The sequence below is a fragment of the Leishmania infantum genome, chromosome 7, assembly GCF_000002875.2.
Source record: "Leishmania infantum JPCM5 genome chromosome 7".
NCBI classification, from domain to species: Eukaryota; Euglenozoa; class Kinetoplastea; order Trypanosomatida; family Trypanosomatidae; genus Leishmania; species Leishmania infantum.
This window is the reverse complement of record NC_009391.2, coordinates 1-25,743: the sequence shown is the minus strand read 5'-3', so window position 1 is coordinate 25,743 and position 25,743 is coordinate 1. Positions and strand designations below refer to the sequence as shown.

General features: G+C 54.3%; 6 protein-coding genes across 6 annotated transcripts; 1 reads left to right on the top strand and 5 right to left on the bottom strand.

Annotated features, from left to right (window-relative positions):
- Positions 1-4,445: 4,445 nt before the first annotated feature.
- On the bottom strand, positions 4,446-7,331 carry LINJ_07_0060 (alpha-adaptin-like protein; the record flags this gene model as incomplete). Its single annotated transcript, XM_001463181.1, has 1 exon — positions 4,446-7,331. The coding sequence occupies one exon, from the start codon at positions 7,329-7,331 to the stop codon at positions 4,446-4,448; it is 2,886 nt and encodes a 961-aa protein (XP_001463218.1).
- A 600-nt stretch (positions 7,332-7,931) lies between these two features.
- Positions 7,932-8,876, bottom strand: LINJ_07_0050 (conserved hypothetical protein; the record flags this gene model as incomplete). The annotated part of the gene is made up of 1 exon (XM_001463180.1): positions 7,932-8,876. One exon carries the CDS (start codon positions 8,874-8,876, stop codon positions 7,932-7,934), a length of 945 nt encoding a protein of 314 aa, XP_001463217.1.
- Positions 8,877-9,480: 604 nt separating this feature from the next.
- LINJ_07_0040 (conserved hypothetical protein) lies at positions 9,481-10,167 on the bottom strand (the record flags this gene model as incomplete). Its single annotated transcript, XM_001463179.1, has 1 exon — positions 9,481-10,167. One exon carries the CDS (start codon positions 10,165-10,167, stop codon positions 9,481-9,483), a length of 687 nt encoding a protein of 228 aa, XP_001463216.1.
- A 1,502-nt stretch (positions 10,168-11,669) lies between these two features.
- On the bottom strand, positions 11,670-12,569 carry LINJ_07_0030 (conserved hypothetical protein; the record flags this gene model as incomplete). Its single annotated transcript, XM_001463178.1, has 1 exon — positions 11,670-12,569. The coding sequence occupies one exon, from the start codon at positions 12,567-12,569 to the stop codon at positions 11,670-11,672; it is 900 nt and encodes a 299-aa protein (XP_001463215.1).
- Positions 12,570-13,153: 584 nt separating this feature from the next.
- On the bottom strand, positions 13,154-14,035 carry LINJ_07_0020 (conserved hypothetical protein; the record flags this gene model as incomplete). Its single annotated transcript, XM_001463177.1, has 1 exon — positions 13,154-14,035. One exon carries the CDS (start codon positions 14,033-14,035, stop codon positions 13,154-13,156), a length of 882 nt encoding a protein of 293 aa, XP_001463214.1.
- Positions 14,036-19,161: 5,126 nt separating this feature from the next.
- LINJ_07_0010 (putative ubiquitin activating E1 enzyme) lies at positions 19,162-21,339 on the top strand (the record flags this gene model as incomplete). Its single annotated transcript, XM_001463176.1, has 1 exon — positions 19,162-21,339. One exon carries the CDS (start codon positions 19,162-19,164, stop codon positions 21,337-21,339), a length of 2,178 nt encoding a protein of 725 aa, XP_001463213.1.
- Between the last annotated feature and the right edge of the window lie 4,404 nt (positions 21,340-25,743).

Below are 25,743 nucleotides of genomic sequence, written 5' to 3'. Positions count from 1 at the left end.
AAGAAGAGTAGCGAAGAGGGGAGGGGTTGGCGGAGACGGCGACGGATACGTTGGGGGGAGGGCGCAACAAACACATAAAAGGGCGGGCTAAAAGAGGCAAAGGAGGCGCCGCTCTCCGCGCAGGCGAGCTGCGGTGAGGGAGCGTTGCGTGTGCGAGACGTATGTAGAGGAGGAGGGGGAGTCCTGTGCGCGGGCGGCACGAATAAAGAATGGTGTGGGTGGAAGGCAAGATAAGCTCAATGCTAAAGACCCCCCTCCCAAAAAAAAAAAAAACGAAAAGGGTGAGAAAGACAGATATGTACGTCAGAGGGCGGAAGGGAAAACGAGGCGGGCCCTGCACGAGCGCACTGGCTCACTGGTGCCTCGCTCTTCGTGTCGGTGTATTCTCTTTTCGTGTGTGTGTGTGTGTATGTGGGGGGGGGGGGGGGCTGTCACATACACACGCTCCCGTAAGTGCCTGGCAATGAAAATGCCAGGGCGACGAGGGGCGCAAGGAAATGAGGGATAAACGGCGCCCACTGAAGAGGAGGGTACAGCCGACACTCCGAAAGGGGTGGGGGAAACACGAAATCAGAAGAGACAAGTACAAAGAATATGCACACATGCAGAGAAAAGAGCCACCGAACACACCCTTCCGAGATACACACACGCACACAAGCAAGCCGATAGAGGGTGAGGGCGTGTGTTGAATACACGCGTGTGACATCCAGGAATGAAGTGTGTGCACCGAGAAAAGAGAGACCGCTCGGTGGAGGGAGGGGGGGAGCAAGACGGTATGGGAGAGGAGCGTGTGTCATGTGTGCATTTGTTTGTTTTTCGTGCGCGTGTGTTTGGGATTACGTGAGAAGAGTGCGGTGTGTGGCAAGACACTGGCAGAAGAAAACAAAGCGATGAGGGCGGCAGCGGCGGCGGGTGTGTCAACGGTCAGCCTACCCGCCTCTTCCCTGCGTGTAGGAATTCTTAGCTATCTTCTCTGTGCGCTCTCCTTGATGACACCTCTCTCTCTCTCGCAAGTGATTTTCCTTCGTATGTTGAGTATCCTGTATCGTTTTCTCTTCTTGCTCTGGTGCTCGCTCCTCTCTGTGTGTCTATAAGGAGAGAGGGAGCGGCGCGTTGGTATATCAGAGAGATGAAGCGGTATCTTAGGCACTCTCCTCGCATCCGATACGCTGACTACTCCTGCCTCCTGCGGCTTGGATGCCTACAACACCGCCGTGAGAGGACAAAGAGTGCCTCCGCGGCGGTGTTCCGTTGTCGACGATATTGTACACCTTTTTCGTGCTCAGCTCCGATGCAACTGTGCCCTTTTCGCACCTTCTCTGAAGACCACGAGTAAGTGGAGTCGTAGTAGGGACGAGAGGAAGAAGGTGGCACAGATGGAAAGGAGCGGGAGGGGGGGGGGCTGCAGGCCCTATCTTTGCAGATGCGTGTCACGCACGCGCGCACGCCAGATTTCGCAAAGTAGGCACACGCAAGAGCGCCAAAACCACGAATATCGTGGTTGGTCCGGTGTGAAGTCGGTTATGTATAGTGCGTAATGCGTGTGCGCGCGTACCTGCACCGACTAAACAACCAAACATCAAGACACGCAGGATGGCGGGATGGGGGATGAGGGGGAGAGTGCGGGGCATCAACGTTTGGCGTAGGGAAAGGAGGTGGATGCACATGCAAGCGTGCAAAAGACGGACACAAAGTAAGGAAAAGCGGCAGCGAAGTCGAGTTCAAGGAGGCCACGAGCACATCGATATGGAAAAAAAAGATAGCATTACAAGCATCATGCGGGCATCAAAACGAGCCCTCTACAGATACATACACACACGAAAAAGTGGGACTGCTATCGAGTATTGCTACTCAAACCGCCATCCCTCGACCCCCCCCCGTGTGCAGTGATAGCGTGTATCACGTTGCGTTTGACTCGCGATCAGCATACACGTCGTCTATAATGATGGCATGAAAAGCGATGGTGTATGTTTCGCTGTGGGCAGCCGTCATCCTCTCTGCGTCGTGCCGAAATCACAGTCGTGATGACTGTCAGCTCTGCGTGTACGTGTTTTCTTGTTTATTCGCTGCTGCTGCTGCTGCCAAGTCAGCTGCGTGTCGCCGAGTTCCCCGCATACATATCTGCAGTTCCTCTTTCTCTCTGTATACTTCCTCCCCTCCCCTCTTCCCCTCGTCACCAACTCGCTCCCGCGCGCAGACCTCCATAGACACATACCGACAGACAGACGTACGTACTGCCCCCCCCCCGAAAAGTGTGCGTGCGTGTGTGAAGGTGAGTGGGTATCACTTATCCTGTCCCCCTCCCCTCCCCTCCCTTCCTCCCTCTCCTTCGTCCCTTTCTCGATCGCCTGCGCAAGATAGGAAGGCGTAACGAGCAAGGTTCTCTCTCCCGTGTGTGTGTGTGTACGGGAGTGGGTGGGCGGAAGAAAAAAGGTGGAGGGAGGAGGCTGAAGAGATGTGCGCGCTCCTTGCGCCGCAGATCGAAGAGACCTTTTGCCCAACCCCACCGTAAAATCTCAGTCGAAGGAGAAGTGAAAGCGGGGGGACAGAGGCGAGCGGCCTTGCCAGATCGAATGAGAACGACACGATCATCCTCCTCCCCCCTCCCCCCCCACACACACGTCACTGTTCGGTTGTTGAGGAGGAGGGGAGTGCGACAGAGGTGAGAACGAATCACGGAAAGCGTGGAGAGGAGGGAACAGCAAGAGAGGAAAAAAGGAAGGAAGGAGGGCAGGTGGAGGAAGGTGCTGCGAAGGACGCACACGCTAACAGGAAAGAACAAGAACTCGAAGAGGAACACCTGCCAGACGAAAAAAGGGGAAAGGTGAAACTGTACAAAGAGAAGAGTGTGAGAGTGATGTGAAGGATGGAGGAGGCTACGGGCTGAGGGTGGAAGTTGGGCCTGTGGGGGTACATGCGCTCTTACATGAATATGCATGTGCAGTGCAGCGCAAGCTCGACATGAAGAATAGCACAAAGACGCACGCAAAGAAAAAAAAACATGCGAGGGTCATCCCTAGGCCCCTCCACACAACGCCTTCGTAGGATCGTGCGTGTGTGTGTGTGTGCGCGCGCGTGCGTGTCGCTCCTCCATATGGCGACACAAGGCACCCACACGGGGAGGAAGAGGAGGAGACAGCAGACAAAGAGAAACCGAAAAGATGCGGTAGCACAGAGAGAGCAGTGACGTGGCATACATCCACACAACAACCAAAGAAACACAGAAGGCCGAAAACGCCATAAGCACACACACACACACGAGAGGGGGGATAGAGAGATGCCTCACAGACACACACACGCAGAAAGGCAGGGGGCTTCTCCTTTTCTTCGGGTTCGCTTCGTGTCCGCGCGCCCCCATTTCTCGGTCATACAGCGTCAGGGCCAACACCGCTCTACCCACCCCGCACCTCGTACGGCGCCTCACAGCCGCTCCCCCATCAGGCACGTCGTCATCGCTGGTGCATCCCCTCCCTCTCTCCGGGGGGTGGCTCTCAGGCGCCCCACACCAGCAGGCGGTGCGAGGGCCGGGTGTGGCATACGCTCGAGTCGCGCGGACACTTTTTGCCTATCCGATGAGAACCACAAACGCGTTCACTGCCGCCGCTCGCCCCGGCGCCACGCCGTCCGGGACCCGCCCGCCGACATCCGCAGCGACGACTCGCTCTCACTCGCCCACGTCGTAGGCGCTTGGCACGCGCACCGCCAGAAGTGGCTCGGCATTCGGCCGGGATGGGGGCGGGGAGAGGGGGCTGCTCGGCGTCCACCCAGACCGAGCTGGACACACCGGACCCGGAGATGCCACGCGCGGAGGTGTTTGTGCCCACGTCATGAGGGCGGCGTGAACTAGAGACAGCAGTAAAAGGTAGGATATCAGCCGACAAACGCTCGCAGGAGCACAGACCGGACGCACATACATGGCGCGGCAACGGGTTCCTTTACGCGCCACGCGGCAGGTCAATGCACGACAACGTGCAACGGTTGGACTCGCACGAAGCAATTAAACCACACCCTAGGGCTTCTCTGTTTAAGTGTCGAAACGACGGCCAAAAAAATTGGCTCGGGCAGAGTGCGTGTGCCCTTGCACGCCCGCGTCAGGCGCGTTGCTCCAAGATCGCAGCCGTCGCTGCCGTGCTCCCCTTCCAGGAGAGAAAACAGGCTGGAGGGCATGTGAAAAAAAAAGAAGCACAAAGACAACTCAACAAAGCGATCATGATGAGTGACAACGCGCAGCAACAGTGCGGTGCTCGCCTCATCCGGCAGCACAGCAACGAAAAGCGCTGACCATCCCAGACGACACTCGATAAAAAGAGCTGTAAAGAGGAGATAAACACCCACTGGGAGAGACGACCGAGAAAGAGCGACAGCGAAGCCTTTCGTTTTATAAAGCTTTCTGCCAGCACTCGGCATGCTTGTCTCTCTGCGTAGCGGAGGGGATCGGGCGATGTCTATTGTAGGGCGAACTTGATTGTGTCGAGGGCACCATGCTGAAGCACCGAGGACTCGGTGTACACGAACACCTGCATTTCACTTGCGGATGTCTGTATCTCGCACACCACAGGTACGTACTCAACGCGCTCCTTCGGCTGCACCGCGAACGCGGCGGCGCCAACGATTGCTCCCAATCCAGTCACTTTCGTCCGGTACCCTTGTAGCTCGAGCAACTGCATCAGAGCGTTGGCATCTACCCTCGCCGACGGCGACGCCTCCTTGCGCCAGCCGGCGAAGGTCGATGCCCGCCTCGTTGTCTCATACAGCCGACTAAAGTTGGCGTCCGAGTCTACCTGGTATGGGGTGAAGAAAGTCATGGGAAGGATCGGCAGTGACAGAACGTCGGTGCACACGCGCGCGCTGCCGGACGCCGGCGCGTACTGCACTCGCACACTCGGCGGGCTTCTAAAAGCAAAGCATGAGCGGGCGGCAAACTCGATTGCGATTGTGCCCCAAGCCGCCACAGTGGTTCCGTCTTTTGTGCGCGACTGCAGTATGAGCCCCGCCTCGGCACGGATGACCTCCACTGCCACCTGAACGAGACCCTTGCCTGTCTTGTCACGCACCACCACCGTCATGCGAGTGTCCGCCCCGTACGTTGACTTGGTACACTGGAGCTCGATCGACTCGTTCGAGAAGAGCACGCCTTTTTCAGCGCGCGAAAGCTCGAAGAGGCGGCGGCGGTGCTCTTCGTAGACGCTGCGAACACGATCCACATCCTGGGAAGAGAGGGACACGTCGAGCAAGGCGTCAAGCTCTGCGTAGGCCTGGTCGGTGCTGTCACCTTGCACAGGGGCTGCTGTCGACACAGTCGAGAGATCGTGCAGTGTTATTCCTTGCTTTGCCTGCACCTTCTGTTTCTCGGCGGACTCCGACTTCGACTTGCGCTTGCCGGTGTGGTTCACATCCTCCACGCCGCGTTCAAGAATCTTCAGGGCCCAAATGTCCTGCACACTGCTTTGCAGCCTCTTCACCTGATCCATGACAGTGTTCACATCGTCTCGGAAAGGTGGCATGGGCTCGAAGACCTTTTCTAGCAGCTCACTCCGCGCAAACTCCACCAGTGCAATGAATTCCGTTGCACGCTGCTGCAACTCCGGGTGCGGGCTGTTGGTGTACGCCTGCAGCGTCTTCACAATGCGTTCGCGCACCGCAACATCGTCGTAGAGCGTGTAGAACTTGAAAAATGTGCTAATGATGATGCTCTGCGTCACCACCGAGGTGAAGCTCAGCTTCTGTGTCAGCAGGTTGAGCTGCACCATCGGCGTGCTCTCGGCATTCAGCGCGATCTGGTAGCCGAACTCGCCGAGCACGAACGCAGCAACACGAAGCATCACCTCTGGCACATTTGTCTTTTTCCGAAGCTCCTGGAAGACGATGTTCGCCGCACGCTTCTGCACGGACGGATCGTTGACGACAACCTGAACGACGCGGTGCACGATATCTGGCGGGCACAGGTCACCCGCCTCCGACACAACTGTGAGCATGATATCCACATACACGTTGTAGTCCTTGCAGTACTTCTCTGACAGAAGCGCGATCGAGAGAACGAGGCTCGTCTTGAAGTTGGGGTCCGCGGCAATGGGGAGGTACGAGATGAGCTCCTTGATGATGTCGTCAGCGGTGCTCCGGTTGCACATAGCCACGAGAACATCGAGCGCTTTTTTCCGAATCGAGGCGTCTGAGTCGTGCAGCCCAACAATGATCTGCTGCTGGTGCTGACGGCAGTGCATATGAAAGTCGAAGCCGGGGACGTCCACAAAGCTGAGCCGGGCCAGCAAGCTAAGGCCGATGTAGCGCAGATTTGACTCCCGCTTGTCGGAAAGAAAGGAGCTGATGAGGGCCACGCACTCCAAAATCAGCTTGGAGCCGACATCCCACTGGATACACAGTGACACCACCTCGAACAGCACCGCGTTCATTGCGCTGACGCGGCTCTGCGTGCCACGCTGCTTCTGCTGCGCCTGCGCATCCTTCAGCACCTTTTCCGTCGCCTTGACAACCTTGCGGAGAACGAGGATGATGCGATGGCGCTGGTCAGCCTCTGACGGAAGCGGGAAATACTGCAGCAGCCGCAGGAGCTTCGCCTGAAGCCATGGCGCTGGGACACCGTAGTACACGTAGCCTGGCTCCGTCTGCTTTTCCAGAATGATGCGTGCCAGAACCTGGATCAGCTTGTCGGGGATGCCTCTGTAAAGATGCCTCGATTCCTTGCTGATGCAGCCGTTAAGAAATGTCACGGCGCACATGCTGACACCGTCCTGTTTCGATAGAAGCAGCTCTGCCGCCTTAGGAATCACGGTATTCAGATCGACAATCTCGGGGTACTTGCGATAAATGTGCAGCAGCGTCAGAAGCGCCTTCTTGTGGACGTGCTGATTGACGCTGTCATCCATGATGATGGAAAAGACGCCTTCGTGCATCACCTCTACAAAATCGCGGCTTCCCGTGTTCGCGACGGCTGTGAGGGCGAGACTGCGACTCAAGTCAGATGCCGAGAGAAGGTCTCGATATACAGTGTGCGTGGTGAGCGTCAGAAGATCACTGTTTTCGTTCAGCAACACGGAAGTGGAGAGGTACCCGATGAGCTTGGCGGACGGGCTCTCCTGTGACATGAGTTTCAGGCCTTCGATATGGCCAAAGGTAATGGGGTAACCGAGCATCGAGATGAACATCAACTTGCACACGTACTTCTTTCGATCGTACGTCGTCATCGTACTAGTTTCAATGAACTTGGCGCGTATCTTGGCCAGTTCCTCATCCACGCGACTCTCTTCCTCCTTCTTGTTTCCAGTTGCACGACGGATGTCCCGAATGAAGTGGGCGAGACCTCGCATGTCCATTTTCGCAGCAGGAGGTTGACGTCGGCGGGTGAGAGAAAATACAGAAAGAGAAAGGGAAGAGGTACTCGACTGAAGCGATACGGCGATTTAGCCTACGCTCTGAGCGAGGTGGCGCCAAATCGGATATGAGTATTGTGACGATGTGTTGGAAGGCGAGCAGCAGCGGACGGGAGGGTGTGACAAGGAAAGAGAGAGAAGGTCAGAGTACAGAGGAAGAACAGACAGGAATGCGCAGAGGCCAACAGGGGAGGAGATTGCAGTAGGAGGCAGCAGAGACGCACCGCATTTGGGTATCAAGAGGCTTCTGCCTCTATGTTGTTCCGTGATGCTCTTTTTGCTCTCCGAATTTTGCGCTCTACGCGCCAGAGAGTCAGCGGTGGTGAAAAGCAAGGTGAGTACATGAGAAGAATACGTCCTTCCCACCACTTGTGCTGCTGAGCCACTTGCTAAGGTATTTTCGTTGCCGTTCTGTTTTTTTTTTTTCGTTTCCCTCTAGTAACTTCTATGAATCCTGTGAGCGCGATGCGCAAAAAGTGCTCGTGTGCGCTCACACAGAGCATACACCAGCGAACTATCCAAATGAACGAGCTCATTTTGTACTCATTCTGGGCGGTCGGGTGAGGGCGGCACATCAACAGTCAAATTCCGTCTGCGTCGCTTCACCGGGGAGTCCAACGCGAGAATCCTCGGATTGATCTGGCATGTGATTTTATCTGTGGCTGTAGGTGATGGCGGCTGTGCTGCGGCCGGCAAGCAGTTTCGAGCTCCCCCTTCAGCGCACGTGGAGGGGAGGCTGTCGCGCTGATAAGTGGAGTCGCACCGCCTCCGTTTGGTGAGCAGATAGGACGGAATGCCGCTTGTTGCGACTTTCCGCGCTGCCGCATTCCACGACATCTCGCGCAGCACCACACGCTGCTGCTTCGGATGCACCGGCGGTGAGCAGCAGGTAGTTTTTTTTTCAAGGTTAGATTTTGCGTTTTCGGCTCCTTCGCGAGGATTGGGTGTGGGCGTGCATACGTCGACCCCGTCGCTGCTGCTCCGTGCAAAGTCCCAACCGTGGTTGCGGTACCACAACACGAAAATGTGCCGCAATTTATCCCTCGCCTCATTGTTAGTCTTCCCGCTGCATTCGAACCTTGACCACGCTACCTTCAGTGCGTGCGCCTTCAGCAGCGACGGCGTCACGCTCGTACGAAGAAAAAGGATGGGAAGAATAATGTCCTCCATCTGCTTCACTGTCTTGGTGCGCAACCTTTGCCCGGCAGCGGCGCTGAGCAGCAGCTCACCAAGCGTCGACACCGCCTCTAACAGTAGCCGCTCAGTGGTCAGGCTGCTCTTGCCAGATGCTGAGTCTTGGGTCAAGAGTACCTGAGTTTCACGTATGCGCTTCAACATCATCTCAGTGGCCATCTCGTGCGATTTCTCAACACCAAACATTTGCTGCTGCAGGTCATCGAGGGCGCTCTCTATCGTTCTTGTTTCATCGTTCTTCACGACAGCCCGTGCTGCACAGGCTACCAACGGGGAAAGTGCATCTATGCTCATGATTGACGTCAGACCTCAGTGCTTGCAAAGCGAAACGCGGCGATTCCAAGTCTGCCTCTATGCAAAAACACTGCCATATGGCACGGCTGGTCTCTACAGAAAAAAAAGAAAGAGGCGCCACCACAGCAATGCAGAGGAAAGGAGGATGAAGAAGCGCAGCAGATGTCCCCATTACACAAATAAAAGAAAGTGGTCAGAGACAGTACGGACAGCGATAATCATCTTTCCCGAAGAGGAAAACAGTCGGGAACTCAACTTGACCGCTTGCCTTCCAGGCGCCTGTATGCTGGACCTTTGCTACTCTGTGCTGGCAACATCGCCTCACGCAGCCGACCCCGCAGTGTGCAGGCTGCCGAGTGGAGCAATATTCGCGGAGCTCCAGAGAGATAGTCTTCTTCTTTTTCCAAAGCCGATAGAACGCCGAACATCGACTACCGACGTCCGAGATGATTAGTACAGTTGAGCAAAGGAGTAGAAAGAGAGCGCTGAGGAAAGTGACGATGCACCGCGATCGCGGCACTATTTACAGTGCTGCTATCGACAGCGTCGCCACGTTTTCTTTCTCTTCGATAGGAGCTGACAAAAAAAAAGCGTATCAAAGGGGTTATCGGGCCGCACACATGTGGGACTGCATATCGTGATTCTTGCGCGTAATGTTCATGATCCGTTTCTTCCCACAGCCATTCAAATGCTTCTTCGGGACAAGCTCATTCTCCTGGTTCGCAACTTTGATACTGCCAGGGCCGTAGACGATCAGAGGAACACCGATAAGAGTGTACTGGTCAGCCTCCGTGCTGCCACCAAGTTTTCGCATATCCCGGCCACCAGTCATAGCGCGAACCAGCGCAGAAGGCATTTTTTTTTCGTGAGCGTCGTGGAGCGAGGGGACGGAGAGAAGGTTTTCGATGACTATGCCAGCACCACTGCACTCCTTTGTCTCCGGAAGCGGATCGCTGGCAACGTAGCCAGGAGCGCATTGTTGGCTATCTACATGCGCCATTCGAGGTAGGTTGCAGAACTCATAGTTGAAAATGCAATGGACGGGAATCGTTTTAATAGCGATACCGCCGTGAATCACACTCATGGACATGATAGTGCTCGACGCACTGAAGACGTGGTTGCTCTCTCCATTTCGCACGATGCCCTCTGCAATCTTGCAGATCTTGAAGACAAGCCTGGCACCGTAGTCAATCGCGTTGCAGCTGTTCTTCGTCACCGCGCCTGACCAGTGGGCGGCCGTCCTCTTCACGTGTAGCTTGCACGTGCAGATAAGCTTGTGCGCCACGATCATCTCGTTGGAGGTGAGCTCGCCAACAAGCCAGTCATCATTCTTGGCACCTTTGCTCTTCACAGACTGCGGGAGAAAACAATCTTTCAGGCAGCCGACTTCCTTGCCGTACGCTCAGGCAAAGTAAACTGGCCGATCGAGCTGGGCCTTGACCTGGGGAACGAGTGCCATCTAAACGACACTAAAGCCCTTCATATCAAGCGTACCGCTGCCATAGCAGCTACCGTTTCTCCGCTACAACCTTGAACGAATCAGAGTGTTACCTTTGCCTGTCAGCTGGGACTGTGTTTAAGTAACCGCTCAGCACAATGCCGCACTTCGTCATGCCCTTCTGTGACGGAATCGTCGCGAATACACTCGTCTCGGGCTTCATCTCATCGATGGACCCGCTGGACTGGACGCCGACACTCTCCAAGCAATCTCTGATGTAACTCACGCCAAAGACCTTCGAGTTGCGCCACGTAAAGTTACCCGAAATCAGCTTCTCTAACCCCAACAGAAGTAGAAGTTTTTTTTCCTCTTTTCGACATGCCTATTTCTCTGCCGCACAACGTGAGGTCCAGCGCCGCTCCACCCCCGACCCTGTCGCAGGCCGCATCCGTGTGGTGCGAAGCACCGGTAGACACGCGTTGCAGCAGTGCGCCGACCCGGTCGCCCGAGGAGGGCCCGTGCCCTCAAGCGCCGCCCACCCACCCCGCGCACCGTAGGGTGGCTCTCAGGCGCCCCACACCAGCAGGCGGTGCGAGGGCCGGGTGTGGCATACGCTCGAGTCGCCCGGACACTTTTTGCCTATCCGATGAGAACCACAAACGCGTTCACTGCCGCCGCTCGCCCCGGCGCCACGCCGTCCAGGACCCGCCCGCCGACATCCGCAGCGACGACTCGCTCTCACTCGCCCACGTCGTAGGCGCTTGGCACGCGCACCGCCAGAAGTGGCTCGGCATTCGGCCGGGATGGGGGCGGGGGAAAGGCACAACAGAGCAAGATGGCTTTTGTCTCTTAACGGGCTCTGATATGATTCTTTTTCGAACGAAAACTTTGTGCTCGAAAGAGGCCAGTAACGATTCGAGAGAGATCAAGAAGAATGTCGTGAGGTCTTGACCCAGCTATTTAAAGGGCCCTACACGACAAGTGAATACATCCAGAGTAAGTAGAGGTAAGACGGCGATTAACACTGGCTGCACCGTCGACAGCTCTAGTCATCATTGAAATGCAGCTTGCGCAGCAGCACAGCGGGAAATCTCTGGTTGAGCACAAGAGAATCGGTCATTCTTAGCATTCAGGAATACCGCATGGGCATTTTCTGCCTCCGATGCGAAAACGTGAAGGATCATGGTACAAGGAAAGGTGGGCAGAACAACAGCACCAGGTGAAGAGCAAGCATACATACACACAAAAAAAAGAAAAATAAACGGATACAGACAAACAAACGGCAAGCAAAAGATTTTCACGAGCAGGCGAGAGACATGACTTGCAGTACGTTAACAGTTGGCACAACAAGAGCGCTACTTCCGCGTGTGAATGAAGAACCTGCCTTCCATCGAGCACCACTCCACACTCATCTCTTGCCACAAGTAATCTCTCATTTCGAACAGCTCGAAAGCACCAGGGTCTCTGTACGGAGCCACGGAGCGAGCGTGTGGGTACAAATCGTCAAAACATAGGATACGGGTTCCTACAGGGGCCGATCGGAGACGCTCTGACAAAAAGTGCGTCAGGGGCTTCGGGAAGAGAAGGTTCGATATCAGGATAGCCGTTTGCCCTTCTTCCTCGTCGAAGTACGTAGGCGTAGAGAGGAGTTCAGCCAAATCCGCCGTGATAATTTCCACCCTCGGCATCGGCCGATCGTACTTTTTCTCCAGCACCTGCCGCAGGAGCTGCCAGGCCTCTCGTGCAACATCTGCGTTGTGCTCGCTGATTTCCACACCAACACACTTCGCGCCGGTCATAAAGGCGACTTGAAATAAGACTGAGCCATTTCCGCATCCGAAATCGTAGAAGGTGTCTTTCTCCGTTATATTCATCAGACGCACCAGCCTTGTTACAAAAGGCGTCAGAAGCGACTTTGCGCAAAGCTGTCGCGAACCGGACACCTCCACCACACGTTTCTTTGACACTTTAGCGTAGGCGTTCGATAAGATCTTTTCGAACTCTACACAGCAACACTCCTCCGTGGTGCAGTGATAGCAGCCGCTGCCATTTGGAGTCCTTCGAAGTGGAAGGCGAATGGGGTCATGCGGCAACCCGCTCCCCAGTTCCCTTGGCGTCACTGGATGAGCAGCATCGGTGCCCGCTGAGACGTCCTTCACCAGTTTCCCGATAGCCGCTTCGGAGACGAGAAAGCGAGAAATAGATCGCTTTGAGCCATGGTCAAGGCGTGCTTTCCTTGCTCGAACAACAGGCATTCTATGAAACAACGGCTTCAGAGGGTACTGTAAAACACTTGTTGCGCGAAAGCCAATGCGAGACTCCGCGAGGGGCGTGGAAAGAGGGTGGAAACTACTCCGAGCTGCACTACTGTGCGATAGAAGTTTATGAAACGAAAAAAAAAAGGCTGAAAAGCCTAGACTGAAATCAGAAACGAAAAAAGCAATCCCATTCTTTCATCAGAATAATCGAGCCAAGGTGCAAAAGACGAAAGAGAGTGAAGCAAAAATGCATAGAGGTGGTGCGAAAGAGCTTGCTCATCGTGCTATCGGCGTCTCCTTATGAGACTGTAACGCTAAGAAGTCGGGCATCACGACTCGCTACAGCTGCTGCGTTACATTTTCCGCAATAAGCCACCTGCTAAAACATCATTCCCACTGCAGTGCGTCGAGAGAAACGAACAAACTCACTTCGCACCCCCGGGGAGTTGCTCTAGTTCGATATGAAACCAAGGAGAGTGTCCAACGGGAGCTTCACGTTTACTTTTTTCGTTTATATCTTGCGGCAGAAAAGGTGGAAGCAGGGGCTCCGCGAGCCCAATCGAGACATACTGAGAAAGCATTCAACTTTTCCCACGAAGCGCGTTCAAACGCTCCTGCAGCACTTTTTTGCGATCGTTTACGAGCTGCTGCTTAAAATGGTCCTCGTCCGGAATCATAACTTTTCCCTCTTTGCAGTAAGAGAGAATAAGGGCGCTTGAGCCAGTTCGAGAGACAATGTTATCTCCTTTTGCACGCATTTTCGCCTCCGCCTCACGCTCAAACCGAACCAAGTCCATGTCAGCAGCACTGGATCCCAACCACTTTACTCTTTCAAGGTAGTCGTGATCTCGCATTGCAGGCTGCTCAGTTTCCGGTTGATCGGGCACTAGCTCATCTTCCTCGGAGCTATCAGCTACCTCATCTTCTTCCACCTCCTGCATGCTCTCTCCACGCTGCCGCTTTCGCGCCACTGACGCTTCAGGGAGATATTTGGCACATCCAATAAAAATCTTTTTGCGCGAGCGCGGCGCGATCTCTTCACCTGCAAGAAAGGATAGGCGCCCTTCCCACTGATACTTCCGAGAGAGAAGTTTATTTACTTCATCATTTTTTGCTCGAATAACGGCCTCGCCGTCTCTGTCAATGCTAAGCAGCTTTTGATCTCGCAGCTGTGCCGTTTTGTCACCGATCTCCTGCTTCAGCCTGAAGAGGACATATTTAATGACCTTTTCATCGTTCACTTCGCTTGGATTCGTCGGAAGCCTTTCCACGCCGAGCCTGGCAAGCCGTTCTTCCTCTTGACGCCGCTTAGATAGCTTGTACAGGATCGTATTTTTTCGCTCCTTTGTTCGGGCAAGCGTGCCCTCGATTTCCCTTAGTCTATCCTGCATTGCACTTCGAAAGGCGGCTGGCAAGAGAATGCTCTGCGTGATGCCCGGTAGTGAAGTGATGAAAAGAAACATAGGAAAGGCAGGGAGGGTATTCTGCACACAGTTTTCGAGAGAGAGACGCTAGATAAGGGCATACAACCCAGTACTCGCGTTTGCACAAGAGTCCTCACTGATGCACTTCGTAGTGATTCCTTAAAAACAGGGATTTCACACAGCTGCTGTGAAACAGTCTGCGGGCATTTGATGCAAGAGAGGGTCCTTTTACGAATTATCATTCCTGAGCGCTTGCTTGATGTTTTCAAGGCACCACAGATACACTCTGGGAAGTGGGATAAGAGGCACATGCAGAAGCGCAAACTGCCTGTGTGTCAGAGCCAGTCTTCACTTGTGATGAAAACTACCCTTTCTACCAGGCCTGCATCACCGGAATAACAACAACGTGTCCCCTGCCCCGCGAAATCATATCAAATCTATGCCAGGCGAGCCATTCTCAGGGCACCCCCGTAACCACGAAAACGCAGCACCATTGGTGTAACAGATGATTTTTCATGTGAGATCCAAACCGCGCCAAATGCGTTTTGCACCAAACCCTGAAGGACGCTACTGTTGCAAATGCAAATAGAGTGTATAACACCGGTGATGCACAAAGGTTCTGCAATGCATTCGACAAACGCTCTGCGCCATCTGCAGCGTGGCGCATCCAATTCACCCCCGTTGCGCACAGCTGCAAAACAAATGACTGTAAACCCCTGTGCTTGAGAAGGATAGTTCTTCGAAGCAGCGCGCCAAGAAAACGTGTCCGACCAGCCTCACACAATCGCGCCACTAATTCACATGCCAGCGGCTCACCGAGTTACACAAAGGAAACTGATCTTGATGTGCTTTCTCTTCGTACACGAAGCAAGAGCAAGCAAGCATACCAGCACCCCTTCCCCCGACGTCCAACGCACTGCTATAGCGCAGCGCAGGTGCGCCACCTTTCCCTCCAAATTCTACTCTCTCCCACATATTCCTGGTGCTTTGTGCTGCTTTCTTGGTTGACTATCACACACAGCAGTCGTTTCGCGCGGCAAACGTTCCCATCTCAGCATCATCTAGCTGCGAAGTAGACTTCCTCTGCAAGCTGCGCATCTCAAAATGGTCTAAGACGCCACGGGTTTCAAGGAAGAGAGGAACGTCATCGTCTTTGGTGCCCGCATGGTAGGGGTGTCGACGACTTGACACCTACAGCACCGTGGTGCCACGTGACTGTCAATGATCGCAAGGAGCCCGGCGTGTGTACCTTGTGGGGAAACTCATGTCTCATTCAGCTCGAGTGTCTGCACCGCCACCCAGCACCAAAAGGCTTCCTGAACCATAATGAAATTTCCGTCAACACAAAAGCTGACGTTCGGTGCCACCTTTCCTCATTCCACTAAATCTCTACAAGATTTGCCTCTATTGGTGCAAAACCACCCCAATCACTTTTCGACAAGAAGTGCAAAGCATATACCATTCTCGCTGTACGCAGCCCGAAGGGGGCGAAAAGATCTAGATGACACACTTAGAAGCGCTCATCTGAAAGGTGGAGCACGTCAAACTCTCTTGCACACAGTTCATACAGTAAGTGGCGCCGTGCGTGAACGAGCAGCGAGCAATGACCATTCACATTGGCCTTGCTACGCCAGCGGATCTGTCAAAGAAGACGTCCAGGCTCAGCACAGATGCCTTTACATGTAGATACAATTTCAAACACGCGTGAGTTGTGACCGACTCTGGCGGTCTCTTAAAGACCTCAACACAGAGCTTGTAGTCAAGTATTGGCGCTGCCGTGCATGTTCCCGTCAGGAGCATTTCACCGCGCTCAGATGACCGAGGGGATGCCTGCGTTGTTGGGACGGACGAGGGCGACTCAGCTTCTCCCCGCATCTTCGTGGCCACTGACTGTTGGTTGTGCGAGGTTCTTGCTTCACCCGGCTATAGGCTCCTGCTCATCCCCTTGCTCGGCTACAGCATACACTTTCACGTGGCCGATGGCGCGCCACTGAGCCGCTCCATTATGGATTTGGAGAACGGATTTGGTGAGGAACTAATGCAGGTCGCGGCTTCACCTCAAGTCGAGTGACATGTCTGCGTCGCTCCCATCCCCTCCTAACGAGATTCAACAACAGAGGGCACAGACCATTGCGCGCATACTTCTACCGCTCGAGGAGCAAGATCAGTGATATGTGGCACCGCCATCGTTCCTTCATTGCAGACAAAAGGCCGTTGATCGGGGAATCGCTGAAACATCCGGGGCTCTGGATGTGTATCGAGCCAGGGTACAAAGGTTTCACTTTGCTACCCGTTTCCAGCAGTCTGCTGAGCGAGATGATGGATGAAAAGAAGCGCATTGTCGACCCCCCGCCCTTTTCTAACAACGAATCTCTTTAAGGTGAAAATATCTGGCAATGCTGTTCTCTGTGCTTATTTTCTTCTAACTAGGCAGTTCACCTTTCCGCACATTCGCTTTAACCATTACCGTGTTGCGCGTGTTCCAAGAAAGCTTTTCAATGATCTTCACTCGGGTTACATATCGCGTGTGAGTGCATCGTGGCGGATGCGATACGCAACTCTACGTGACAGTTTTTCTCGTTTTAAGTAGACGCAACGATTTATATTCCTTTCCAAGGAATTGGTTACCCACAGAAAATGAATCCCTTCAAGTAGCATTGCGATTCGTCCTCCTCTTCTTTCTTGTCGCTACGGATTACGTTTAGCTTCGCATAATAAAAACCGCAGGAACCGGGCCCGGCAGCTGCTCAGTACTGAAGCACCGAAAAAGGTAATCTACATGAGCATCTCTTGTGCGCGAGAGTCACTTGCCTTCTCGCAGAGCTGCTTTACGTGCTTCTTATTCTTTGCACTTTTATCTATGTTTCCAGCTGTTTACAAATCTTCTTTTCGATGCCACCCAATACAAAGCAACAGTCTTCACTTACCATTTGCTTTTTCGTTTCTCGCCTACTCTTGCAGGCCATACCACGCCCCATTTTTAACTCTCCTGCATCGATCACAAGAAGCAAATGACAAGAAACTGCTGCTACCACTCGGCATAGGGCTCTGGCTGGACTTTTTTCGGTCGACGCGGCGATTGTCTGGGTGTACTGTGCATGACACCTTCAGCGGCCGGATCACGCCGTTGTCGTTTTTGGATCGCCGGATGCCTAGTGATGATACGCTACGGGGGAATGCGGATCTCATCTAGCCTCTAGCACAATCTCTCTTCCTGCGTGGGCTGGCAAACAGTGCACACATTGCGATGAGCTGGGAGAACGACGTTTCCTACAGTACAGCGGGTGTGATAGACTATCGTCACCATCTTTTTCTCTGCTGGATGGAATTTTCGACTGCCTGTCTTCTCCGAGGTTTGGCACCAGTGCGTAACGCTGTCGGAGCGCTGCACCGGGGAGCGCGAAGACATTCCAAAGTCAGCGAGATGTGAGGGGCTCTTTCACCAAGCCGGCTTCTTCGACACGTGCCGCGCCGAACCGCTGGAGTCCATCCAGGAGTCTAAAGAGTCGTCAGCGTGACCGCTAGGCCGTGTAGCTCGTCACACCGCGTGAGCTTGCTGGAACAGAGTCCAACGTTAACACTTGAATATCAACCGGCGGCTGCTTCTGCATCGATGCATAGCTGGCCATGGACCCTGGCGAGCAGATGAAGATGTGCACGTATCACTCTTTTTCTGCAAGCGTCGCAGCAGTGTTGTGTCTGAAGGCGGAGAGCATTCTGCCCTGCAACACGGAGGGGAAAACGTGGGCCATACGAAAGCAGACCCCGACAGTTTCGAGGCGCCGTTGATGGTAGTAGCGGTCAGTCCGTGACTCAACAACGAGCTTGAATTGCTCGGCTACAGTTTTCCTCTCAACCTCCACTACGGCTGCCACACCCGCTTCTAGTCCGGCAACGGTACTCGACTGCACCAACATCAACGCGGCTGCAGAGCACACCTACTCCATGGAGCCGATGCGGCAAGGAATTAAGCTGAACGCTGACTTCGCCGCCACATCACATTCGGCGGCCAGCAGCTGATGAGGGCGCGCCTCAGACGGTCCAACTGAAGGGCCCGATCTCCAGCCCCTGGCTCGGCTAACTCCCCCGCACGGCTGATATGAAGCTCATTATCAATGTGTTGCCGCGACATCCGGGTCTATCGATGTGCTTTGGCCACTGTTCAAACCGCCTGATCCTCGACCCGGTTTCGGGTTGAATGCCGGCGGAGATGATTTGTAGAGATCAACCTTTCATTGACTCTTCACCGTTCTCCAAAAGCCGGTTTTGAGCAACATCGGTGATGCGATCGTCCTCGTAGCTTTCCCTGTGGGTGCACCATTCCACACTCGTTTTCCAGGCGCCTATACTACTCCCCATGAATGCGACTCTGACCATTCTGCCGCGGTCTCCTGCGCCGTCTTCTCGTGTACTCGTTTTTTTTTCGCGCGGCGCACCCACCCACACAGACAAGCAACAAAAACTACCCACTTTTCGCTTTTCCGCTCTTTTAGTTTTTTTTTTGCACCGATTCGTAGAGGCGGGATGCTTTCTCGTGTTCACTGGCTAGGACATTCCCCGCCTGATACGCTGCCCATCTTCCTCCTGTACAGCTGTTTCCATTCTAAAAGCGAGACGTAGCACCAGCGGGCTCGCCTTTTCATAGTGTACTGTGAGTTTATTTGCATTGCATCTGCTTCTTACTTTCGCCACTGTTTTGCCTTTAGTTTTCGTGGGAACTCTACCAATCGATGACAAGTGTGCCCCACCTTTCTTCATGTGCAATCCTTACTATCCTCTATCTCCGTACTTCGTGGTATATGTCAGCCTCTGGTTTAGTTAGATAATGCTCTTGAGCAAAGCAAGAAGTGCACGCTTCTCTCGTGCGCGCGCCTTTCCAAGCGCGTTGGTGACTTTGTGCATGCGAAATATTTTTCCTTTCCCTTTTCGCTCCACGGCAAAAAAAAAAGCGACGTTGCGCTGCTCACCACCATTCCTCCGCTCTCGCGCCGACACACACTTTTTGAATGCCTTTCCTATCTGCTCACTTTCCGACACTGTAAGGCCATTCAACTTCGTCTTTATACCCTTCGTCTCCTCTTTCTGCCGCAGCCCAGTCACACACGTTTTCCGATCTATCTCTGCGAAGAAAGAAAACACAAAGCAGAACTTGATCCGCCATCGTCATGAGCGCCGTGAGCGGTAAACCGCATCTCACCTTCTCGGACCTCCAGCTGTCCATCGACGTTGGGTTCTGGGAGCAACTCCGGCAGCTCAAGCTGACCGAGTGGAGACTGGAGGAGCCGCATGCCGCCCTCGCCGGCGTTATCCGCGTCAACGTTTCCGACCGCGTATTTTTGTCTCCAGCAAACCTGGTGCACCTGAGCGCTGGCAGCCTGCATCCATCGACGCTTGCCCAGGCTGCAGCGGAAAACGCTGCCGACGTTGTGAGCGTGCAGGTGCAAGGGACGGTGAGGAGCTTCAACTTTGCGGAGGAGCTCAATGCGCTGAATTTGCGGAACGCACTAATTTCCATCGCGGCGAAGACGCTGCTGGGGCCTGCTGTGGCGTTGTATGCCAGCGCCGAAGAGGAGGCGGATGCGTGGGGCAACATGCCGTTTGCCACTCTTTGCATGTTCACTTACATTGATGCAAAGGCGTACCGCTTTTTTCACTGGGAAGCTTTTCCGTGCACTGCGATCGAGAGCGCTGTGCTAGTTGACCGGCTAGTGCTCGGTGCATCGCCTGCGCTTCCGTTTTCCGCCGAGGCTGCGCAAGCAATGCATCGCCACGGGATAAGCCTGCTCCGTCAGAAACCTGAGCGGGCCTGCAACCCGTTTCTGGCTGTATGCGCCAACGACAGCGTAGAGTTCATTTCTTTCTCGCCAACTGCCTTCGTCACTGCCACTGCAGCGAAAGGCGACAGTGTTGTCGTCTGCTTGTTCGACTTTTCCGACGCCGTGGGGAGCGTTAGTCTTCCGGTGCGGAACGTGATCACGTGCCTGCGACTTGCAGTGCCGTCCCTCAACACCCTCCGTCTCTACGCGCTGCGGTCTGGAGGCACGGAGAAAAGTGTATTTGTGAAGCTGGCGTTCGATGCCCTCGAGGAGTCGCTTGTAACTTCTCTCCGAGAGCGGCTGACGGGCGCGTCGTTCGCCGACCTGACGCGCGTACAGTGGAAGGAGGAGTTTCCCTCTCTAAAGGCCTCAGGGTGGCGCAAGAAGAAGATCGAGAGCCTGGACCTGGGGGCCTTTGTCAACCCCGTCCAGCGGGCTGACAGCGATTCTCGTTTTAACCTCGAATTGATGAAGTGGCGCGTGTTGCCGTCACTGGCGTTAGATCAGATTGCCAGGTGCAAAGCGCTTCTTCTTGGTACTGGCACCCTGGGCTGCAACGTGGCACGAAATCTGCTGATGTGGGGAGTCCGTAACCTCACCTTGGTCGACCGCGGCCGTGTCTCCTTCTCCAACTTGGCGCGCCAGTCGTTGTTCACCTTCGAGGCAGCTAAAGACGGCAAGACTAAGGTGGACGCGGCTGCCGAGGCAGTTCGCGCCATCATCCCATCTGCGGTGGTGCGCCCGGTGCTTTTGACTATCCACATGCCGGGGCATCGCATCGATGAGGCGAATGCGGATAAGGCGCTCGGCGAAATTCGCCGACTCGAAGAGCTCATCGCCGAAAGTGACGTTGTGTTCCTCCTCACGGACTCGCGCGAGGCTCGCTGGGTGCCGACCATCATTGCTGCTGCGACAGGGACACCTGTCATCAACGTTGCCCTCGGCTTCGACACATACGTGGTGATGCGTCACGGTGTGCCGGCGCAGACATCCCGCTCCAACGCTGTAGGGGAGGACGACTGCCGTGACACGCTTCACACCCCCTTGGGATGCTACTTTTGCAGCGACATCATAGCACCGACAGACAGCCTCAGCTTCCGTGCGCTGGATGAGCAATGTACGGTTACTCGACCAGCGGTGTCGTCCATTGCGTCGGCAATTGCGGTCGAGCTGTTGGCCGAGTTGTACCAGCACCCCAGTGGCTTTCGGTGCCCAGCCTATCGTGAGGCAGCCACTGGTGAAAGTGATCAGGGGAGGTGCCGCCTCGGGGTCATCCCGCAGCAGATCCGCGGCAGCGTCTTCTCACACACCATGCACCACCTGTGTTGTGAGCGGAACCCTTTCTGCACTGCTTGCGCCGACGCGCTTTTGCGTGCGTACAGGGAAGGGGGGAGCGAGTTTCTCCTGCAGTGCGTCAACAGCCCGTCGTTTATAGAGGAGGTCTGTGGGGTAAAGGCGCTGAAGGCAAAGTGGGAGGCGGGGATGGACGCGACGGGCTGGAGCTCTGACGAGGAGTTGGCCGACTAGGACACTACTCTCTCCGTTTCCCTCTCCTCGTGTCTGTATGCGGGCAACCATGTCTTGAGATCAGGCACACAAGTCGTCCGTGCGCCTCGCGAGGTTTTCTTTGTTTTTTTTTTTGCCCCTTTTCCTTTGTGCTTTTCTTCTTCGCAACAAAACTCTTGTGTGCTGTGTTCGTTCATCCTCTACTGCTGATCGATGCGGTCACCGCATCGAATTGCCGAAGCCCCTCCCACTATACACACACGCACACACTTTCAAGTAGCCCCACGCCTGCTTCACTGCGTCTTCCTGCGCTCACCTCCCATTTTATCTGCTGACGACATCCGAAACGATCGTAATCAAACGTCAGTCCCATTTGCCACCTTCTCAGCTCATTTGCATGCATCTTTGGCTATCTGATTACTCCTCCCTTTATCCAAGTTCACCCTGCTCTGCGGAGCCGCCTTGAGACTCCCCCCCTCCTCTCCACCGGCCCCCTTCAGCCTTCTCTACAAGAAGGCAATGCATATTCACAAGGTGTGCTGATCCCCAGTCGTGCTCGTCTTTTGTACCATCACAGCTTAAGAGGATGCAACATAGTGCTTTTGTACACACTCCGCAGCGTTCTGGATGAGACGTCTCTTATAGGCGCCAGCAGTCTGAAAGGGTCTTCTTGCGCACGCGGGCATCTGTGCGAAGCAGCTTACCAGTTCAGCAACTGTGCGAACGTCGAGTGCTGAGATGCTTGGCTTGTATGTGTGCGTGCGGAACCTATTTCTGGCTCACCATGCGTCCTGTAAGGGTGTTCCTCGACTGAAAATGACTACATCTTCATCGATGTCAACAATACCGCGGCAATCGGGCGACCAAGGGGAAGACGCAACTGTCGTCCCGCTCTAAGTGCGGAGAAGAGGACGCATTGGCTTCGCAAAGTACTCGACAACACTGACCACCTTGTATCATGTGCAACGGCTCCACGGAGAAGAACCGCAACTTTCCTGAAGCTCTGTTGATTCTTGTAGCTCCCTCTTAACAGTGGCCGACATTTATAAAATCCACATTCTTGTATTCCCTCACGCTCTGTGCTGATGTAGACGCACGGGACAGCAACGATGATGTAACTCTGCTTGTAAGCAAGAGGGTCGCTGGCACGTTTTGGAAAGAGGATACCCTCTTGCATCGGCTGTGGTACCTTCTGTGTGTGTGCGTGTGTATGTCTGTTTGAGTGATTAGGAGGGCCACCACATGTACTATGGTAGAAGTTCTCATACGCTTCTTCTCCCACCCCTTAGCGAGCACAAAGAGCACATGGCTCCATTTTAAGGGGTGGGGGAGTAAACAGCGTTCTTTTGCGTTTCTCCTCTGGGTGCCACCCGCTGCAAGCTGTGCGGAAGAGAATGGCAGACACTGCCTCATGCCACTTATCTCACTGATGCACTTGATTGTATCGGGCAGCACGATTGCTTTGCTCTCCTCTTTCCTCTACATGTTTCACTCACTCTTTTTTTTTCACACGCACGTGCTCACACTCCCCTTGGACAAGCGTTTTCTTCTTGTAACTCTGCCCCTTCACCGTCTTTGGCCAGCATTTTTGGACTTCATATAAATACACTCTGCTTTCGTTTGCACGCGCCGACTTGGTAGGCCCTCACAACTGATTACGATGCTCTCCCTAACCACCATGGTTGATAAGACTCACAGTAGCCGTCTCGGCACTGAAGACCCCAGAGCGCACTCTACAGGAACACTACATTTTCTTGCCTCGTTAGAAAGCACGACCCTGCGAGCTTAGGGCGTGTTGCTAGACTTGAGAGTTGATTCCGAACGAGGATCAGAGAAAGGGGAACGCTAGTGATCACCTTCATAGGAAGGAGAACCTCAATGCCGGTCCGCCGAAAAGCTAGGATTCCGTAAGCAGCCATATGGGTAGAAACGAAGGGAACTGGAACTTTCTCACTTGAACCTCCCCATATTTATACCTTTCTGCACGTAATAAAGGTGCTACGAAGTGTTGAAGCCCTGTCGCCCTCCAAACATGATTGCACGTGAAGCAGCTTGCAAAGGTGAGCGCATATCATTCCTTGTGAAAACAGTTTTTATGCCAGCGTATAAGCATGTCCGTCAACTGCACGGACCGGAGGAGCCCGTTATCAAGTGCATTCATACCCTGCAGCAACTCAAAGAGAAGGGCATCATTGGCAAGGACACATTCCACAAGAAGGTATACTCGGGTTTCCACAAGCGCGGAAAAGGCAGTCTTCGAGGCAACATGGAAAAGGACCACAAGAAGTGACAGCGATCAGGGAATGTGCGACTTTGTACGCTGAGAGAAAGCCAACAACATACACCCCTGGAAGGCGATGGTACAACAGGCGAAACGGTCGAGGGCGTCACTCTTTAGCTAACAGGAAAAGCAAAAAAGATAGCGCCGCTCCGAAAAGGTTTCATTTCTCAGGTGAAGTTCCACATGCTCACCCCAGTCGACAGGTTGGCTGCGGCGTGCGCCATCTTCACGGACGATGCCGAATAGTCCGCGATGAAACTTGCTGCAGGTGACAGGCAGTGTTCCAGCCGCTGAGCAGCCCGTCAGCCACAACTCCGCCTTCGTGCGACGCCTGTACGGCGAGTGCCCGGCATAGTACCGTGCAAGCATCGTACGATGGGAATATCTGCTTTTACCGAGAGGGCTACTTGATCAGTTGCGCTACCCAACACCACGAGGCGGCGGCACCAAACATGACCGGCGGCCATGACCCGCAAGGAGAGACGTTTACGCGTCAAACATCACAGCTCTTTCGCACTAGGGGCACACCACCCATGCACGGGGGCGGGCTCGCCGCCCTCTGCGGGAGCAGACACAGTTGTCATGGGGCAAGAAATGACTCAGATCAAGAGGAACATGAAAGGGGCTACGAGGCGCTTGTGCCACCACAGAGGTCCACAGCGAAGACAGCAACGACGGCAGTCCAAGCGAAACCAGGCACACCGCAATGGAGGACAACGCTAGCGGCAACAGCAGCCTCCTGTTCTAGCGCTGCGCACTCCGCGCGTCGATCTGCCGCGTTATAGGAGACGTGTACATGCACCGACAGCGGTGTACTGTTCCACGCCCAGGGTTAGGGTTAGGGTTAGGGTTAGGGTTAGGGTTAGGGTTAGGGTTAGGGTTAGGGTTAGGGTTAGGGTTAGGGTTAGGGTTAGGGTTAGGGTTAGGGTTAGGGTTAGGGTTAGGGTTAGGGTTAGGGTTTTTTTCTCCACTGATTCCTTGCACAGCGACACCCTCTCCAACAGGACGGGGGCGTGACGGTGTACTGGTGTACTGGTGTACTGGTGTACTGGTGTACTGGTGTACTGGTGTACTGGTGTACTGGTGTACTGGTGTACTGGTGTACTGGTGTACTGGTGTACTGGTGTACTGGTGTACTGGTGTACTGGTGTACTGGTGTACTGGTGTACTGGTTAGGGTTAGGATTAGGGTTAGGGTTATGGTTAGGGTTAGGGTTAGGGTTAGGGTTAGGGTTAGGGTTAGGGTTAGGGTTAGGGTTAGGGTTGGGTTAGGGTAGGGTTAGGGTTAGGGTTAGGGTTAGGGTTAGGGTTAGGGTTAGGGTTAGGGTTAGGGTTAGGGTTAGGGTTAGGGTTAGGGTTAGGGTTAGGGTTAGGGTTAGGGTTAGGGTTTTTTTCTCCACTGATTCCTTGCACAGCGACACCCTCTCCAACAGGACGGGGGCGTGACGGTGTACTGGTGTACTGGTGTACTGGTGTACTGGTGTACTGGTGTACTGGTGTACTGGTGTACTGGTGTACTGGTGTACTGGTGTACTGGTGTACTGGTGTACTGGTGTACTGGTGTACTGGTGTACTGGTGTACTGGTGTACTGGTGTACTGGTGTACTGGTGTACTGGTGTACTGGTGTACTGGTGTACTGGTGTACTGGTGTACTGGTGTACTGGTGTACTGGTGTACTGGTGTACTGGTGTACTGGTGTACTGGTGTACTGGTGTACTGGTGTACTGGTGTACTGGTGTACTGGTGTACTGGTGTACTGGTTAGGGTTAGGGTTAGGGTTAGGGTTAGGGTTAGGGTTTTTTTCTCCACTGATTCCTTGCACAGCGACACCCTCTCCAACAGGACGGGGGCGTGACGGTGTACTGGTGTACTGGTGTACTGGTGTACTGGTGTACTGGTGTACTGGTGTACTGGTTAGGGTTAGGGTTAGGGTGAGGGTTAGGGTTAGGGTTAGGGTTAGGGTTAGGGTTAGGGTTAGGGTTAGGGTTAGGGTTTTTTTCTCCACTGATTCCTTGCACAGCGACACCCTCTCCAACAGGACGGGGGCGTGACGGTGTACTGGTGTACTGGTGTACTGGTGTACTAATGTACTGGTGTACTGGTGTACTGGTTAGGGTTAGGGTTAGGGTGAGGGTTAGGTAGGG